Here is a 20,140-nt window from a genome sequence, read left to right on the forward strand (position 1 = left end):
CCGTGCTGAGATCCCCGCTGTGCAAATAGCAACATTAGGTCACGTCTACGTCTTTCTCCGAGCGCCGGAGCGGCCCGTGGTGCTGCTGGTGTCAGACGTCCCAAACAACAAAAAAGAAAAGGGCTGCGAGCGTGAAATATGAGGCTGAGCTGGAGGAGGAGGAGGAGGAGGAGGAGGGGGTGGAGGGAGGGGGAGAGTTTTGTTCAGTGCTGGGGGCAGAAGTTTTTCTTCAGTGTGTGTGTGTGTGTGTGTTGAGGGGTGGGGGGGGGGGGGGTCACAGGGGGAGCGGGGGGTGGCAACTCTGGTGAAAAAGAAAGAAAGAAAACTCCTCCCATACACTGCGGAGCAGGAGGAGGGGCCCGCCGGGCGCTCACTAATCACTGGCCCCAGAGAGGAGGAGGAGGAGGAGGGGGAGGAAGAGGAGGAGGAGGAGGAGGGCAGCCTGCTTGCGAGGAGAGCGCAGCGCTGCTTAGTTGTCGCCCATCCGGAGGAGCAGCCAGCGTGACAGCGGCTCCCTGAGTCCAGCGCAGCCACAGCGAGGAGATGGGACAGCGGAGATAGAGGAGCACTCACTGAGGAACTGTTCAAAGAAGGGAAGCGAGGAAGAGAGCAGGAGGGGACGCTGACAGCACAGGTAGGAGCGGTGCACTCTCAGCATCATGCACAGTGGGGGTGTGTAGGAATGGGCGCATGTGTGTGTGTGTGTTGTCTTCACCGTCATCTCCGCCTCCGGGCGCTGCTGCCGTCCAAGTTTCACACTTTTTTCATCTAAAATGTTTTTAAAAAAAAAAACTAAAAAAAAACAGACATTTCTGATCTTTGCTCCTCTGAACCTGTCAGATGTTTTATTCCGCGCGGCTCTTTCTCGCCCTCAGCCGTCCGTGCAACTCCTGCATCATCCCCCCCCCCCTGCTTGTTTACAGCCTCACTTCCACTCTCTCACTGGACTTTAAGTCTGAAGTTGTGGTCCCAGGGCGCTGGGCGTAACTGTGGCCGCTGGGGTTTGGTGCCACTGACTGCACTGCACGGAAAGTCCAGGCAGACAGGAAGTAATTAGGTGAAATGAAACTGATTAGACGCGATGTTTTTAAATTGCTGGGTTAATCACCGTTTCGGAGGATCAAAAAGTCTCACGTTTCCGCCTGATTCAGGTCTGATTCGTGTTGAATTTCGACTCCAGAATATAGAATTTAAGAGTGCGCGTCAGAAAATTCAGTTGGAGCTGAAGCAAAGCGTCAACGCCGAGTCCCCAAGCCACTGAGTCAGAGTCAGTACGAGTCACCACCGAGCCAAGAGAGCTGCAGTATCGGCTATCAAGCGGCTCAGTCGCGCTCCAACAGGTTGAGTGACGGCAGCTCAGATTCGGACTGCGACCTCAAGCCGCGCGGGCCGCACGTCTTTGAACGGCGAGCCACCCAGGAGCCGATGAGTGTGACGAAGCGCTCGCGCACACATCTGTGCGCGAGTGTCGCAGGGCCGAAAGCGCACGCGTGTGGCCGAGCGGGGTGGTCGCCTCGTCTAAAACCAGCAGGCGCAACAAACAGAAGGTTACAGCCGACTCTCTGATCAGGAGCTGAGTCATGGCGGATTAAAAAAAAAAAACGCTTCACTTGTGTTGACCATTGTGTGTTTGTGCGTGTTGCGTTCACTGACCTGCTGGGTCAGGGTTACCGGTAAGACAGTCGGACGACGTCATCACTGGTCTGCATGCCAGTCACGCTCAGAGAGGGTGGAAGCAACAAAGTGCAAATACTTTGCGACTGTACTTCAGTCGAGTTCTCAGGCCTCTGCACTTTCGCTGATGACTTTTGACTTTTACTCGCTACATTTGCGCACAAATATCTGGACTTTTTACTTCTTACATTAGATGCTGGTTACTTTTGTGTTCATAAGTGTTTAAGGTGCAAATTGTGTGAAAAGTAACTCACTCACTATTGTAGTTGTTGTTGCTTTAAGTGGGGGGGTGGGGGGGGTATGAGAATGACGCTTGTGTGCAGTGAACTATAAAACTGGATCATATTTTAAAGGGAGATTATGACTGACACCTCATCTTATCATTGCAACGTCGAAATCCCAAGTTTTACTCTTTCACAGTTTCACAACCTGTACTTTCTTACTTTTACTTAAGTAAAAGTACTTTTACCTCGAGCAGAGTATTTCTTTTTTTTACACACAAGTATCTGTACTTTTACTTGAGTACAGAATGTGAGTACTTTTGCCACCTCTGGTCACGCTGGCTCGTCACGCTCCATAAAACCGCTCAAAGTGCGCCTCAAATTCCAGCCGCAAAAAGGCCAAAATGTGGCAGCGAAGGTCGCTGGAAAACGAGTCTTTGAGGGAGAGAAGCAGCGTCGGTGGGTTATCATGTCTGAGCAGGATCAAATTCTTTCATTCAACGCAAGGACACAAGGGAGGAGGTAAACACCTCCGAGTTGGAAGAGAAGAAATGAAGCCTCAGAGTGCAGTTTGAGTCCCCCGCTCAAGTACTGCAACAATTGGTGAATCCCTTATCGGGCCGACTGCGAGCAGCATGACCCATAACAACAAGATCTTATCAACGTCGTCACATGATTATCCATCACGTTTCCCACATTACACCATCATTTAATGCGTCATGCATTAAAACTCGTCCGACGCGAGGGTCCTTTTCATCTCGCCGGAACGTCTTTCTTTTCTCTTCTGAATGTCGTCCACCCGCTCTCGAGTTGATCATGAGTGACATCTCCGCGTAGAATTCCTCTCCTCTTGTGACCGATTTGGCCATCGACCATCGCCGACTGTACGTGGACATTTGTTCCCGCCGTGAGTGGGCGCACGAGCGACACGATGAGCGCCGCGCAAAGATTCCGATGCTGCAGCTGCGGGACTCCGTGGGATCTCAGCCGCGGCTTCATCAACATGTTGCAAACGTGCTGGACAAACACATCTCTGGTGGGCCCACACACTGAAGAGCGCAGCAGGGACACCTCACCCCCCCCCCCCCCCCCCCCCCCAACACACACACACACACACCAACAAAGGCTGGCTCTTAACGGCGGTCATGTGACAGTTGTTCCCATTGTTCACTTCTGGCCAGGGGTGGTTTGGCTAATGCACCAGTGTGTGTGTGTGTGTGTGTGTGTGTGTGTGTGTGTGTGTACTCGTGCATACCACGGCAGGAAGACACTTGAAGCCGACTGGAGGAAACCCCTCATTCCCCAGCATGTTGATGTTTGTGCTCTCCTCTCCATTGTGTGTGTGCGTGTGTGTGTGTGTGTGAATGTGTGCGCGTGTGCACGTGTGCGTGTGTGTGTGTGTGGGGGGGGGGGTGGGGGGGGTACTGAAGGAGCAGGAGCGCAACATGTGACAGTAGCTGTTTCAACTCTTGCAGTTGAATCTATGAACCACATTGTTCCACCGAGTTTGATTCTAATCTTCTTTGAAGCAACGTATGGCCGAAACACGCGCGCGCACACACGTGCGCACACACACACTCACACACACACACACACACACACAAAGCAGAGTCTCTAGTGAGGACTTTACACTGATTTCATGTTTACATTGTTTAGTTCAGGCCAATTTAAAGCCTTTCCTGAACTGCAACCACGTGTCAAAGGCCTTAACTTAACTTACAGGTGGCCTCTGAAGTTGAGTCTTCACCCAATTATAATGGCAATATATATATACAAATATATATATATATATATATATATATATATACATATATTTGTTTTTGAGACTTGGCCTCAATGTCTCTCCAATGGAGAAGCGTATGCAAAAACAGAAAGACACACACGCTGCTAAAATGAAACCTTTCCTGCACGATGTGATGATGGGTTTTGTAGGGAAAAAGTGAGGATGAGCCCAACTTCAAATAAAAATAAAAAAAAGTCCTCAACTCGCGGTTATAAACATGTCACGGCCCTCGAAAGGCCCCATTTACAAGAACACACAAGCACTCAGTGAGCAGTGGTGAAATTGACAAATTCTCCTTTTGTCAAAGTTCTACTTGAGTGGTTGGAAAAAAAAAAAAAAAAAAAGGAAAATAAAGAGCTCCTCTGTCTTTTAAACGATGTCTGTGATCGGCGAGCGAGCGCACATCAAAATGAGACGGAACGCAGAAGAAGCAAGCACGATGTTCGCCCAACATGTGAGGAGAAATGAAAAGGGAGTCAGGAGGTGGAGAGGAAGTGGGAGATGTTTGTTTCATTGCTAGTAATCCTTAATAACGAGCCGCCCGCCGTCTGAATGTTTATGCTGCCGTTTCCTCTTCCTGTTCATCTTCACGGAGTTTCCCACCCAAGGACTTACATGCCTGTGTTGTGTGTGTGTGTGTGTGTGTGTGTGTGTGTGTGTGTGTGTGTGTGTGTGGTGGCCTTCCCAAGCCAAGGCCTTCATAACATGAAGAGATGTTGACAAAGCAAACACAGACAGAGGATATTCAGTTTTCTTCAGCGTGGTCAAGGGAAAGTGTGACGGCGCCAGTCCCAGTGTCACACTTCTAACGGAAGCGCAACCTCATAAAGTCTCCTCCGGAAACACAATGAGGACATTAAAGCCGATTTATACGGGTGCGATGGTTCTACGCGTTCAGAAAACTACATCGTGCTCCATGTGGATACTGTAGCCTGTGTGTTGGGGGGTATTTGAGAATATACATCTGAGTCAGTCTGTAACTATAGTGCGGTTTAAACACTGCTTGCTTCTTGCAGGACATAACTGAATATTGTTAAATCTGATCCTCGGCAGCCAATCAGGCTTCTTGATGTTCACAGAGACTTCCTGGAAACATCAGCAGCCTTTGAGAAAAAATATTCTCTCTCGTTCCTGAAGTTACGTTGCGTTACGTTTTAATGTTAAGGTGCAAGTAATATTTGTGCTTCACAGTGAAACTGCCAGTCAACGTGTGATTGGGAAAAATATTAAGGTGTGCTATTTATCAGCGGTGACTGTTTCAACACGTTTAATCCATCCAGTCCCTCTAGTTTAGCAGAGTTCGCTGGTGCTAGGCGAGCGCTGGTCCACAGTTTCGGCCAACAATAAAAACAATCGTACCCTCCTGGCTAACTTGGAAATGAGGCCCTGTGTCCAGAAATCTGAACCACCACTTTAAGACCATCACTGAGAACCTTCTAGACATCTCCAAATAAATCATGTAGCCCTTTATTTATTTGTGATTGTGTGTGTGTGTGTGTGTGTGTGTGTGTGTGTGTGTGTGTGTGCGTGTGTGTGTGTGTGCGTGTGTGCGTGTGTCTCATTGTCAGCGGCCAAACAGCTGCAGGATTGACAAGGAGACGATGATGCCGGATGAGAGAAGGGAGAAAGTTCTGTTATTAAAGGAGGATGGACAAAGGCAGAGAGAGGCGGCGACAGAATGAGGAGGTCAAAGAAAAGCTGTGACCAGGATGGACAGATGTGTGGACAGAGGGGGGAGCCTCAGTGTGTGTGTTTGGGTGGTGGCAGAGAGGGAGGGGGGGGGGTTGATGCAGAGGACAGCAAGAGGAAGGAAGATGGATGGGTGAGGATGGAGTGAATAGCGGAGATTTAAATAAAACTGGAGGTTGAAATTAAAAGAGAATGAGTGCAGATTAAATAGACGATTAGATTAAAGTAGGATTGCGTGCGGGACTTGTCGGGAACTGTGGCGCATGTCGAAATGACGTCATCTTTCTCTTGCAATTAGTGTCTTCAAAAGGTCAGTCAACATGGCATTCATGTGCTCAAGTGTTTCTGTGTTTTCACTCAGTGGCAGTCGGCCCTTTCTCCTGCTGCAGGGGAGGGTGTGTGTCTGGCAGATGGTCAGGGCCACACACACACCACACACACACACACACACACACACACACACACACATACACACACACACAATAACACACATTACACACAGCTGACCCTCCTGGAGGGTCGGATAATAGGTCCTCCTCCCATAGTCGTTCTGGCCCTGGGTGACCCAGCATGCCTTAGCAGGACTGTTACAGTGCGTTTGTGTGAATAAGCATGTGTGTGTGTGTGTGTGTGTGTGTGTGTGTGTGTGTGCGTGTGTGTGTGTCAAGTCAATGCTGGAAAAGTGTTGCACTGGCCAGCTGTTCCTCCCTTTAAACCTATATTTGCATTTTTATGGGCATACCCGATCACACGGTGGTGACTCAGTGACCTCACGCCTGCTATAGTTGGCCGGAGCTGCTATTTCAGTTTCCTGTCATTGCTTAAGATCCAAGAATCGCCGATCCAACCGTCTTCACTTCAATTCACTCCTTGCCTCTTTCACCACAGTGCGCCAAAGTGAGAGTTCGCACCTAAATGCTTCACGCTGCCTCTTGGCCAGATTCAGGTCTCTCCTCTCCTCCTGAAGAGACACTTCTCAAACAGGAGACACACATTGTGCGATGTTGCATCAGCAAATTTTTAGCAGTTTTAAAAGTATTCTTTAGCATTTTAGTGTGTGTAGCGCTCGTTATACGTACCGGAGATTAATATCATTTTTTTGCTGTTGAAGCTAACTTCTGCGTAATCTCAAACGACGCCGTCCCATCACTGTGTAGTTAGCGCAATAACTAGCACTAGTTGCTATATCAACTTGGATTTAGAAAAAGAAAGGGAGTCATCAATGCAAACCAGGAACCGTTCGGGGGGGACCAAATGACTCTTAATATACTGCAAGTACGCACTTTAATTAATGTTTTTATGGGCAGTATATCAAGCTTTTACCAATCTAAAAATCATAACCCCGGCCAAATTTGACACGGTGGACCTTTAAAAATAAGCAAACCAAATCATCTCCAGCTCGCAAACGAGATTCTTCGCCTTATTTCTGTTTTAACAACTCCAGTCAGAATCTCTTTTGTCATGGCTGGCTGAGGAGCGCCACGGTGCCAAGGCCCCGCAGTTTCCTCTGCAGCCTTCGTTCTCTGATCTCTATCAGGCTGTCCACATAGACACAATAACACCCCACCCCACCCCACCCCACCCCACCCACACAGCCATCGGGCCAGGAAACAGACGATTTAGACAGTTGAGAATTTCTTTTTTTTAGAATCTTCAACCAGCCGATCCGTCAACGTGCCCTCCGGCCCGACGGCGTCGTTGTTGTTTGTACAGTGTGACTAAAGTGCGGCACGGTGAGTGATTCAGAGCAGAATATAGCGCGCTGTCCAGTCATCGTCACATCACGGCGGAATTTATCACAATCCTCCCCGGTGTGTTCCATCACTGCCAAGCTATCGCCGCTGACCATCTCAAGAGTATTTATAACTGTTTGGCTGGCTGTTATTGGACCAAATCCACCCAATGAGCGCGGTCGCATTAATAGAATCTGAACATGTTGAAGCAATACCGAGCTGTGGGTCATTTAGAGTTTTGTCTCGCGTACCGCCCAGCGCAAGACAGGTGAGGTCTTACTACTAAAAACTCTTTAGTTTATCCTCGTCTCGAGACGCCGCCAGCTGTCATGTAAGTCTCTCAGACTTTTTCTCCCGACTTAGTTTTTTTTTCTTCATTAGTAGATAATTACGCCGAGAACATTAAGACACGTATTTAGAACTGTTTCGCCTGCTTAACTAGTAGTGACTTTCAGTTTACTGTAAGATAATGATGATGATTATTATTTTGAATTAACGTATAAAACAATAAAAAATTAAAAAAAAAATCTGCATTTTGCTCAATTGAAATATCAAACTGATTGTACACTGGCACAACATCAAATTCTTAAAAAAAAAAAAAAATTATATGAGGCAGAAGCTAAAAGGCCTTTTGTGTAACCAACATTATGCAATGACAAGCTCGGTTTCAGGTGTACGTTAGGTGCTTGACACTGCTAGAGGACGTACAAAGTGTTTTGGTGTCGCGACACCTGTTCCCCTGCTTGCAATTACACTCTATTGTGCGTTATCATACGTGTTGTGGGTCACACTTTCTCTCCCATCTCGCGTTACAGCGGATAGACAACAGCAGACATGTCAGGTTACAGCTCAGTGAACTTCACACCTTCCTCTGCGCATTCTTCACCACTGTTACAATTAACCTAAAATATACACACTGCATACGTGCATGTGCATACTTGAGACCACGCTCTTTTTCTCTTTCAGAGCTGAGGATGATGGCGGAGGGGCGTTTTGCCAGTCTGCCCAGGTCCCTCCATGCCCACCACACCATGGGAGGGAGCGCCGGCGGCGCACACCCTGGAGTCTCCTCCACTCCCCTCGGTGGCCCCGGCAGCGCCTGCTCCTCCAGGAGGTTCCAGACGTCCCTGGTCTCCTCCATGGACCTCCTCAACACCAGGCCAAGGTGAGCAGTGGTTCAGTTTTTTCCCACAACTGGGGTAAAAAATTTGAATAAACCTGTTCACTCATGAAGCTGCGGTTTTCGCTGATAAAATACGGGTTGGATGGAAATTGAAGACTTTTTTTGTTGTGTTTTCTTTTGTTTCTTCAGCAACGGGTTCTTCCAGACGAGATTTTTGAGTAGTAGATCACATCCAATCTATTTTTTTTGTTGACAAGCACAATGTAATGTATGTTTTAGGGACGACTTTTTTTGTTGCTAACCGAATTTAATTTTACATAATGAGAAATCAAATCGGATTAGACGCTGGAATGATGGGACAATTTGATGTGTAACATTTTCAGCTTTCTGCTGGACGTGGAATGGAAAATCCAGAGCGTATCCCTAATGTTTATAGCTAACACTTATTAGCTGTTGTTACAGCCAACAATAAGTATTAACATTCGTATTGGGTCAGCAGGTCCACTTGTAATGAGGCAGCCTTAATGCACCGCTATAATTCTACAGTTGCCTAGAAAGTAGGTCTGCTTTGGGTTTTTTTTTTTTATGATTTTGCCGCGACATCACAGCTGGTGTATGGAGGATGAATGTTGGGTTGACCTTTCGCTGATGGAAATTGCTGCTGAAAGCGAAATGTTTGCACAGTGAGTTATTGTTTGATCGCCGCAGCAGCATGTGCGATAGCGCGGCCAATGACGTGCGCGTCGCTGTGTTTGCAAATCGATTTATAACGATCGCACGCTAGTAAATCCTACGCACTGAGCTTTTAAAAGATGGTTTCAACACGGAACGGCAGAATTAAACTTGCCAGCGTGATCAAGGTAAGTTGTGATGAGCTTGCGCAGGTTGTGATCTGTGGTTAAAGGTTTTTTAGTCTGCAGGTACTAACCCAGAAAACTAGAATATCCTGAAAAGGTTGTTGCATTTCTGCAATTCAACTGAAAAGGTGAATTTGACATATTATATAAAGGAATAATATGCAATATCTATCTATCAATATATTTCAGGTTTTTATTTCTTTGGATTTTGCTGATCAGGTCTTGCAGCTTAAAAAAAAAAAACTCAAATTTTATAATAATTTTCTGGGTTTGTGGGTTTGTGGTTTTAATAAGCTGAAAATCTTAATCAGCAAAGTTACAACAAGGAACTGCTTGAGATGTCAATTTGCGTGTATGGCTCAATAACAATGTGTTGGTTTCATCTATGATGTTTCAAAATAAAACAACTTTTACTTGGTATTCTAATTTTTCGGGTAGTACCTGTCGTCACTTTAAAGGGGCAAAAATAAATGCGAAAATAAATGTGCATGTTACCACTTTAAACGCAACTTTCCTCTCTATGTGCCCCTCCTCAGTGTCCCTCCAGGGCAGGGCAGCAGCCTGGCGGAGATTCAAAGCGCCTCCTACCAGCAGGTGTCTATTCACGGAACCCTGCCTCGCCGCAAGAAAGGAGCTGGAGGGGTCGGCCCCGCCCACGGGAACTACACCTGGGACCCCAGAGCCAATAGCATCATGCAGCAGAACCTCTGCGGGAAAGCTTCGCTGGCGTCGCACCACGGCCACCAACCCGCCACCTCGCCGCTGGTCCGTGACATCACTGATGACTGTCACGGCTACAGGTACACACACACACACACACACACAAAATCATGGGAAAATGGGAATAATCCACTTTCCTATGTTTCTGCTTATTAACATTCATGCTAAATGACAGTGATTAAATACCCAGTGCCTCACCTTTCTGCATTTCTTTATCTTTAATTTGAGGAAATAAGCAGTGTGATAATTAGAGGGACACTCACATTTAATCCCAGACTTCTCCGGCATGGACATAAAAGCAGCTTTGGAAATATCACAGTCGCAGCATCAGGGAGACATTCCACCGTCATCCCCAATCATAGCCATAAAAGAAGCAGAATTTAACATTTTCAATGGTTATTTTTGTAGTTTGTCATCCAGAAACTTCTTCTTCATGTGAGAATCCAGAGAAATTGGAGTTTTTATGGGGGAATGCGAGTCGGTAAAGAGGCCTCGGGGGACAAAAAGTCAGGCCGACTTCAGAGGGAACACACACAGACACACACACGCACACACACACACACACACACACACACACATCTCATCCCTCATCGTGTCCACACACCTTTATATCTCTGGTGTTGTGTTACCACAAAGCGTATCTGATGTAGGCAGCTTTGTGTGTGTGCGCGTGTGTGTGTGTGTGTGTGTGTGTGTGTGTGTGTGTGTGTGTGTGTGTGTGTGTCACCCTCCCCCTCCACCCTGCAGGGTTACCTTTGTAGGTCAGGGTGTGGTGGGACACATCACAGATTTGTGGGGGCTCTTTGTCTGCGTCTGTTCCTCCCCACTGGATCCATTTCATCCTCCGCTGACGTACAGCCAGGACGATCCGTCCTGCTCACACTCAAGCAGGTGCAGGAGGATAAAAAAAAAAAACAATAACTGAAGACCCGCATACTCTCACTCACTGCCTGGGGGGGGGTCTTTTTTTATTTTATTTATTTTTTTCAAATTTTCACCATATTTTTTCCACGTCCCGCCCCAAAAAGCGTTGGAAAAAAACAAAACAAATAAAAAATAACGCTGTGGTTTTCCTCGCCATGCATGCCAACGCCGGCATCTCGTCGAGCTCTGAGAAGGCGAGAGCAGAGCGCCGCGCAATCATTCTTTTTAACCTAATAACACCTGACAGCGACAAATGAGGCAGCATGAAAGACGCGGTTGGCCCTCCTCGCTCCGATTTGCTCGACAACAATAATCAACTGCGTGGCCTCGAGCGAAAAGGTGAAGCTGCGAGTTTTGGTGGAGGGAAACACGTTCACTGCAACCGCAGGAAACCTGCCTGCGATTCCAAAATGTTGCCGTAAACAAACCAACAAGTCAACCTGTCACTCATCCCCGGTATTGATTCCGATACCCGATACTGGTATCAATATCGGTGCATCCCTAAAAGTAATGATAATAATAATAACATTAATAATAATAGGACTTTCATTTTAGTCATTTTATCTTCACTCCCGCGTCTCGCTCTCGTCTCTCTGTTGCCGCTCAGAGATTCCTCCCGCTTTGCGGTTGGTTTTCTATAAAAAGATGAAGGAATGTCAAGCGGCCGCCACTCGGTCTTGACTTTCCATCGCTCACGCTGCCAGCCGACCTTCGACCCTTGACCTCGTGGTGCACTGCCCTCCGACTGGTCAGTTTGTCTTTTCCTTCGTCCCTCCCGGGCGGCTCCGCGGACCACCAAGGGCAGCAGGAGGGGGCAGAAAAAGGGGAGTGCAGGGGGAGCAGATGCGAAGCCGGGAGAAAGGGGGAAACTGAACTGTCAACACTCTCATTTGTTTGATGAGTTAAGGGTCAATTTGGAGAATTAGTAAAAGAACATTGGTTGAGGGAATAGATCTCATAGGTATGTCAGAGTGGAGCTGCTCACCTCAGACACATGATGCCCAACAATGGAAACCCGTAGAAAGTCTCAGTTTGTGGTTCAAGTATTTAAATTGTCTGTGTGTTGGTGTTTTGCCACCTTTGAATCCTCCTCACTCTGCAAATATTTAACTTTCAAAGGTTTATTTTTTTCTAATCATTAGTTTTGACGCAACTGGAAAAGTAGATTAAGAGATTTTTAATTAAACTCTCACGTCTGCCGCTTTTTTCATCCATCCATCCATCCATCCCTGTGTATGTGTGTGTGTGTGTGTGTGTGTGTGTGTGTGAGAGAGAGAGAGAGAGAGAGAGAGAGAGAGAGAGAGAGAGAGAGTGTGCTGCACCAGACACACGATCAAATTGAAATTTTGTGTCTCACTGTTAAGACGAAACAAGAAAGCTTAATTCTTCTACTCGTTGCTAAATATAAACTGCAATTGGAGACTTAATAGTTTGATTAAGTCTGGAGAGTTAAGACTGATCCTTAGAACAACACAGTACATCTCCAATGCACAACACAGTACATTTCAAATGCACGAGGGGTCCAAAACCTTTTTTCCCCACCACTGAATTCGTTTATCACGTTCGCACGGGAGCTGCAGTTGCCGCGGACGTTTATCAGGAAAACACTGCCCTCTGCAGGCCGAACACGGTCACTGCAAACCGCTCTCCCGCTCTTTCAACTCCCACGCGCCCAAGTATGGCGCGGTCCCGGCAGTCCCCCCGCCCCGGTGAAGCCGCCTGTGGCCGCAGCTAGCATTCTGCGGCGGAGGGCAAAGGACAACACTAGCCAGAAAAAGACTGCGGTCGGTTCCTTTTGCTCGAGCAGCATTTCGTGCAGCCGAGTGTTATTATTCCCTCGCGCACAATAGGGCTCTTTTATGCGAAATTTCGCCCAGTCTGTCCGAAGTATTCGTTGCCGGTCAGTGTTGCGGTGCGGAGGCGCAAAAAAAAAGAAAAAAAAGAAAAGAAAACACGACGCTGTCTCAGGGCTTATGGGTAAAGAAAGGCCGAGCTGCTGATGGGGGTCCCGCACGGTGACTGACGGGGCTTAGAAGTATGCAGAGTCGGCCAAAAATAATACACACGAAGGGAAGAGAAAAACTTGCATAAATATTTCAGTCAAATGTATTCAGACATCACGAGATTAACAAGCTAGCTTAGCCCCCTACAATTAAAAAAAAAAAAAAAAAAACGGTGCTCAAATTGGTGGCTATTGACTTCCAGCCATTAATGTGTACGGCAAAATACTGCTTGGGTAACGTTTGTTATCTCAACACTTGTTGATGCTACATTCACGAGGGTTACGCCATCTGTTGGGGGAAACACTGTATGACAGTAGACAGTGTTGACGTCATCATATCGAACTTCGAAAGAGTTAGCTAGGTTTTTCTTATACCTGATGCAAGCATAAATTATTTTTTGGCTGACTGCATGTATAATTCGGGGTTTTACCTGAGCACTGCTGAATTCCTATCAGCTCTGTGACTCCTGATGTGTGTGTGAACCCGACCTTTGACCTTTGCAGGGTAGGGGGTGGAGGGGGGGGAATTTCCCGTCGTTTCCCGAAGCTAAAAGAAGATTTACAGTACATGGGTGTTGCCTGGCATGCGGCGCTGCTCGCTTTCAGCCGGGACGAGAGAGCTAAGAAGGGGTAACAAGGGTCAACTGGTTGTTGTGGTAAAGGCTTCAGAGGTCTGGCCAACCACCGACTTCAACAAGTCGGGCAGAGGGAGGACAAAAGCAGACGAGAATACAGCCAGCGTTTGACTGGAAGTCTGGAAATGTCCCCATTCATCTTTCAACTCATCAATCCATCAATCTATTGAAACGAGGCAGAACATCTGATATTTGAAGGAGAAAGAAATCCAACTGACCACAGTATGATCTCTGAAATCTTTCAGAGTAAAGACATGAATAATAAAAGAGTCTTGGCGAAGAGTTGTGGTTCAGAGGGTCATTTTGTGAGTGGCTGCTGCTTGGCACTCTGGTCCGACGACGCCCGCAGCCACGGCAGCGACAGATGTGCCTCTCGTCCCGAGGCTGACGCAGTGCAGAGCCTCGTGGGTCTGCTGTCCACCTGCTGGGCCGAGGAACTCGCGGCTCCGAAGCAGCGAAAACCGAAGAATCTGGTCCGTGACTCAGAGGCCCGATTGTTGTCAAGGGAAGCTTCTGTTTCGCAACATAGCTAAATCCCCTCATTATTCTGGGTTAGGGCTGAGGTGGTGGTGGTGGGGGGTAGCGGGGGGGCACGTTGAAGTGAGAAGGCTTAGAGCTAAACATATTTGCTTTGCTAAGTAATGGACTGTTGCTAATATTCCCGTGGGAACGGTCGCGCGGGCTTAAGGGATTTTAACTAGCAACCATGCCACCTCGCTGGGATTTGAGCTAATTGCCTCTTTGGCTGAGCGCGAGGGGTCCAAAGCCTGGGGAGGCTCGGCTCCGCTCTCTCAAGTGACACTGAGGGGGGACGGGGAAATAGTGGGGCTTCGCTTGAGCGGCGGCGTGGAGGTTTTGCCGCTAAAAGAGGACAGGTCCAAGTGTTTCACGCAGTGTGTGAAATACCCATCAATATAATAATTATATTAATAGTCTTACAGACATTTTAGAGAGCATTAGTGACAATAAAATGAATTTTTTTTTTTTTTTAGCTTGTTTAAAAAAATGTGAGACCCCCTTAAATTTTGCTTTAAGGCTTTGTCTCGTGTTAATCGTGGGGTCCGGCCCCACTGGACCCCCCCCTGGGGGAAAACATGCAAAAAAAAAAGCTGGCAGCTTTGTTGTCGAAGGACTCCTGAAATAGAAAGCGGCACGCCCTCGAAGGAAACGTCTCTTTGCGTCGATGCGAATGAGGAATCCAAAAAATGCAGAAAATGGGCAGAAAATCAAAAAAAAAAAAAAAAGGAGGGCCGAGGCGGCCGGCCGGCCGGCCTGCCGCTGGCGTCTGCAGCGTGTGTGCGCTCTCAAACCTCCCTGCGAATTTGTCGGTGGACTCAGTAGGGCGGCCGGGTGGCTGCGATGTGTGTTCAGAGGGGGGTGGAGAGAGAGCGAGAGAGAGAGAGAGAGAGAGGGAGGGACGGAGGGAGGGAGAGAGAGAGAGAGGGAGGGAGGGAGAGGAAGAGAGAGAGGCCAAGTCAGGCAGGCAGGCAGTGGGGTGAACGTGTTTAGAAAGGGAGAGTGAGTGGGAGCTCCAGACTTTCTTCTGCTTTTCCTTTTCTTGCGAGCGGAGAGGCTCAGCCGCTGCACTGAGCTGTGAAGCAAGTGCGGCCGTGCACTGCGGCCCTACGCCGATGCTCCTTCAGAACGGTGACATTGCTGCTTTTTGCCGCATCAGCAGCGGCCGTTAGATTTGCACCTGAGGCTCAAACTCCAGTCAAAGCCAGTTGGGGTAGTGAGGGGGGTGGGGGGGGGCAGCAGCAGCCGCTGTGGACGTGAGGGGGCGAGATGTGTTCTCTAAACAGGACCATGTCTCTGTCTGTGTTCCCCAGGGAGCCTGCCGCCAGCCTGGACGCCACGGTGGACTACGTGAAGGTAGGAACTCCAACTCCATCGCGGCTGACGCACTGTAACTGTCTCGATGTGGCTTCAGTGTTCGCGCCGTCGCTGACATCACCGTCACGACTTGGTGGGCCGGAGAGAAAAAGTGGAAATGTGTACAGCAGCACCGTTCAAAAGTTCGGGGCCACCGCCTCATTTCTGCATTGAACTCCCATGATAACCAGCTTACCTGACATCACCTACTGGAACTGGTGGCGTGCCGAGCAGATTATGGGATGGCTTTGACAATTGCCGTTCCCGTGAATGTCCAATTGAATGTGATTTCAGAAAATGAGTGTCAAAGTGTGCAATATGCGGCTATTGTTACAGAAGTCGAATGGTTTAAAAATCGCTAACGGATGGAAACATTTTGAAAAACAAAGCTTCACATTACAATGACACTTAGTTGTGTTTGAAAAAAACAAACAAACATCATTTTCTCAATCACTTTTAATTAGACATTGGAAATGGTTTTCGTTCAACACTTAAAATATTCCCGTAGCCCTCGTTAAGCACATCTTGACCGAGTTTCGTGCACTCGCATCGCCGCTTATAATGGAGTTTAGTGCGAAGAAATGAGACCCCAAACTTGGAACGGCGGTGTCCACACACACACACACACACACACACACACCCCAGTACGGTCGCCGTTTTAGATTCATATGTACTCTTTATGGGAGACCATATCGCCACGGCCTGCCTGCTGTGGTATAAGCTCTACTACTAGTTACTGCAAACCTCAAACATTCCCCTCCGCTGGGAAAATGGCACAACACCAAAATCCTCATCATCACGACTTTGAGAAGTCATCTTCTCTCGATTAAAACGGGTGCAATCTGCCCCACCCCGCCCCCTCCCCGCCCCCCGAGTCGGCCAGCGCGATCTGAGATGTACGCGTTTAAATACAGGCGCCTCCACCGTCAAACCTCACCGACTTTCGTACGGTCGCCGGCGGGCCGCCGAGAGACAACACGGCTGTAAATCAAGTGTGCCACATTAACGCCACCTGAGTCCCACTTTTCCAGTCAGAAGAGGTGAAGTGGGGGGGGATCGCTCAGCCGCCGCAATATCCACACGGACGGAGACACTGGGTGTTCTTCGCCGTCACTCCTTCACTCTCTCATTACGCTCGCCACAAACAGCTGAGCGAGCGGCGCTGAGCCGAGAGGGAAATTCTGCTCATTGCAGAGCTCTGAATGTTAAAATTAGAAGGAAAAAAAAAATCTGAAATTAAAAAAAAAGATCTGAAATGCTACTACTAAACTACTAAAAATGTGTTTAAGTGACCTGGGTTGTTTTTATACAGTTCACCTGAGCCAAAAAAAAAAAAAAAAAAACATTCTATAGTGCTGTGCTCAGAACCCCCCCCCCTTTTTTTTTATTCCTTCCTCTGTTTTTCAAAATGTTGTTTGTTTATTTGGGGTCTTACGGTTAATTGCATATTCGCCTACTTTTGGAAGCTCCAATTTGGATCAGTGCGGTCACACCTGCACTGATGTTGACAAGAAGCAAATGTGCATAAAGTCAATCCATTTGTGGGGTCACGCGCACCGTCGCACAACGTCCCACAAGTGACAAAAAAAGTAGTCGATCCAAGTTGACTTTTGTACAAAATGTGTGTAAAGTCACAATCAAAGATGGCATGAACATTGAAGAACACACACGTAGCGTGTTTGTTTTTTTTTTTTTTTAAATTGAGCAAACTGAAATGGCACATTCTCATTAAATGACCATCTGTTCGGCTTGATTTTGCCCCCCCCCCCCCCCCCCGTTGCTCCCCCTCACTCACCAGCTACTGCTTTACTGGCTCATTTGTTTGGATGCTGACACCTTTGTCTGAAAAGCAAACTCGCTTCTCTCCACAAGCGGCAAACACATTGTGGGCATTTTTCTGGTCAAATTACAGCCGCGTGTGAGTGTCAACAACCAGTGTGTGTGTGTGTGTGTGTGTGTGTGCGTCGACCACAAACGGGCCTTCTGTATCCCACGTATTACATAATACGTGTGAGAGCGCTGCCGTCAGCTCGGGTGGGTGCACCAGGTGTGTTTGTGTTTCCGCAGCGGATGAAGATTTCCACGCTGGTGTTGTGTGTCTGTGTGTCGCGTCTGGGCAGAAAAAGGTCGAAAGTACATCAAGGGCCGCGGTGACCCCCGCCATTGTTTCAGAGCGTCGATTAGAGAGCGCGCAGGCCTCCAAATGTGGGAAGGAAGTCTCGGAGAGCAAACAATCACGTAAAGATATCCCCTCTCTGGAGTGACTGCAGCCTCCTCACGCACCGCATCGTTTCCTCAGCCGTTTGATGTCTTCAGTTGTACATATTGTCCGAGTGTGTGTGTGTGTGTGTGTCCTTGCTTAAAATATCTTCTTAATGAGCATTTGTTTGCATTTTATTCAACGTCATTAAAGGATCCTTATTGCCAAGCAAAAACTCCACCTTAAAAGATATAAAGGGGAAAATTTCACACAAATGACACGGAAGTGTTTGTTGTCTCTCTTCCTCCTGTTTTAAAATACGGGACGTTGACGGGAAATGAACAATCTCAAACTCAATGTTTGACTGAATGCAAAGGTCTATGTTAAACAGAGACTAAATGTGAGTTGATGTAGTTATTGTTGACAATAGCCATAGTTGTCTTTCTTTCTCTAAATAAATCCCCTTAACCCCTTTGAAGTGGCCGTGGCAGTGTGACAAAACTGACAACAAAGGATAATTTGCTTCTTTTAAAAAACTCTTTTTATCCCACACTTTCACAAGTGTCACTGTGACAGTTGCAAAGCGTCACTTTTTAACTTCAACCTCTCTATTTTTGTTTGAAGGTGATAGAAATGCTCTGTGTGTGTGCCAGTGCGTGGGGCTGGGCAGGGGGGGGGGGGGGGGGGGCTTGTGTCTTTTCAAAGGCTTTGAAAGGACCTCTTTCTTTCTTTCTTTCTTTCTTTCTTTCTTTCTTTCTACTCAAATTTGCTGACAAGTCCAAAACATTGTGTGTGCAAGTGTGGAAATTCTAGAAATGATCAAAAATATCAATTCACTTCTAATAAGCGACCATTCCAGTCCATTTCATTTGCCAGAAAGAAGCGCACGAGAGGAGAAAGAGGTGCGGTCTGTCGCTCTCTAGCGGCCACATGCTAGCACTGCAAGTCTAACGAGCCTCAATTCAATTGGATCCCCGCCGCCAAGCCTTGGTAGAATACAAATAAGCTTCCGGGCAACGTGCCAGCCGGCCAGACGTCCCACTGATCAGCTCTGCCAAATGACCACGGGGTGTTTGACATCCAATAAGCCGGACAGCCAATCGATGATTCGGTTTGACAGACTATAAACAGCGGAGGCAACTGGCAAGTGACCCAAACAACCTGCTGCAGCAAGTGGAAGGAAGGAATGCGCGTGGCAGGATGAAAAGCTAAGCAATCACTTTACCAATCAACACATGGACAATTCCGCACACCCACGATGACCTTACAGGTCGGCAAATGCAAAGAAAATCAACTAAAAACGGGCGACCAAATATTGATGTTATATATATTATATGCTGCTCAACTCCGCCCATTGCAAAATCCAAACAGAAAATTATTCAGTGTCTTTAAGACATTATTATGTCTTAAAGACACTGACACTATTATTATTTTTCTTACTTTTTAAATCACGTATATGTGGGTTGCATCGGACTGTCTATCCTACAGACTGTCAAACAGCCCGCTAAAGTCCTAATAACAGACCCACAGGTTCCATTCACAAAAGTTCCTCGCCGTCCTTCTTCTGGCATTTCCATGCGTTTGCAAACAGGAGTGAAGCTTGATTTGTGCCGGTGGCGCCGCCACAAGGTCGTGATATTAATTGCACGGAAATAAGATTTTTTTTTTTTTTTTTTTTTTTTTTACAAGAACTTTGACAACATGTAGGCTAACATAATTCACCTGTGCCTTGATTTGTGAACAAACTCCACAGAACTGACTTTCACTGCAGGCCCGGAGGCCAATAAGACATTTTGAGGCCTGTTGGACTCAAATGAAAGGGAGTAAACTCTCCCACGCCCTATTTTTGGAAGCTGCCTGTAGCTGTGCAATGCTTCTGGGTCTGTTTTTATAGTTCCCCTTCGAGCCTTTAAGTACTGATCATGTGGATTTCCTCTTCCTGCTGTGTGGCACTGAACTGAACTGCATTGCACCCGGTGACACATTCTATTGACTGGGTGAGGAGCGACGGCGTGCGCAGCAGGCGTCGCCCCTGTGACCATCAGTCCAGCGCCTATCGATGACCCCCATCACAAGAACAAACACGTATCCGGGCTCAGCCGGGGTGTGAAGAGCAGTCACGCTGCCAATTATATAATAATTATATGGTGTATATGGACACCAGTGCTCAGAACACAGCCGATATTGTGTACATGAGATATTGATTAAGTATCAAATGCCATAACCCCCCCCACCCTCCCCACCCCACCCCCCGGCCCCACTCCAATGTTCCAGGAAATCACAATCAAATCTAGATGCAGGATCTTGCAGCATCCAGATGTAAGCAAAAAATAAATACTGGAAACAAATGAAACACAGCTGGAAAGAAAAGAAAAAAAAATCAAGTGTATCATCTTGCGTGTGGTCGTGTTATCAACACATGAACTTGTCAAAACAGTACTTTGCAAACATACGGCAGACTGAATGACCCAAACAGCAGAACGCAGCCGACTTCAACGTCAGTCTGTGAAACCTTTATTTTTATTTTTTTTTCTTGTCAGCAAAGCCTTCCCGGGAAAGTGCCGCTCCAGCGTAAATCCCTGTGTTGTCACGTCCCGCCTGATCTCGCGGTGGCAGTGACATCATGGTAAAATACCAACAAAAACAAACAAATAAGTCAAAACTTCTGGGCGACTGTGGGAGCCGCTGTGAGAACTGCACATATTGC

The 20,140-nt window shown here is 47.4% G+C and overlaps 1 protein-coding gene across 1 annotated transcript in view; it reads left to right on the forward strand.

Moving 5' to 3' along the window:
- Positions 1-450: 450 nt before the first annotated feature.
- Positions 451-20,140, forward strand: part of LOC142900650 (breast cancer anti-estrogen resistance protein 3-like) — a 42,181-nt gene continuing 22,491 nt past the window's right edge. Inside the window, exons 1-4 of the mRNA XM_076045057.1 lie at positions 451-634; positions 8,067-8,265; positions 9,617-9,880; positions 15,191-15,233. Of these exons, the coding sequence (XP_075901172.1) occupies positions 8,075-8,265; positions 9,617-9,880; positions 15,191-15,233 (498 nt within the window). The 5' untranslated portion in view covers positions 451-634; positions 8,067-8,074. The remainder of the gene's footprint in view (positions 635-8,066; positions 8,266-9,616; positions 9,881-15,190; positions 15,234-20,140) is intronic.

Source organism: Nelusetta ayraudi, unplaced genomic scaffold (assembly GCF_046127955.1).
Source record: "Nelusetta ayraudi isolate G7.1 ecotype Tasmania unplaced genomic scaffold, CSIRO-AGI_Nayr_v1 ptg000084l, whole genome shotgun sequence".
NCBI lineage: Eukaryota > Metazoa > Chordata > Actinopteri > Tetraodontiformes > Monacanthidae > Nelusetta > Nelusetta ayraudi.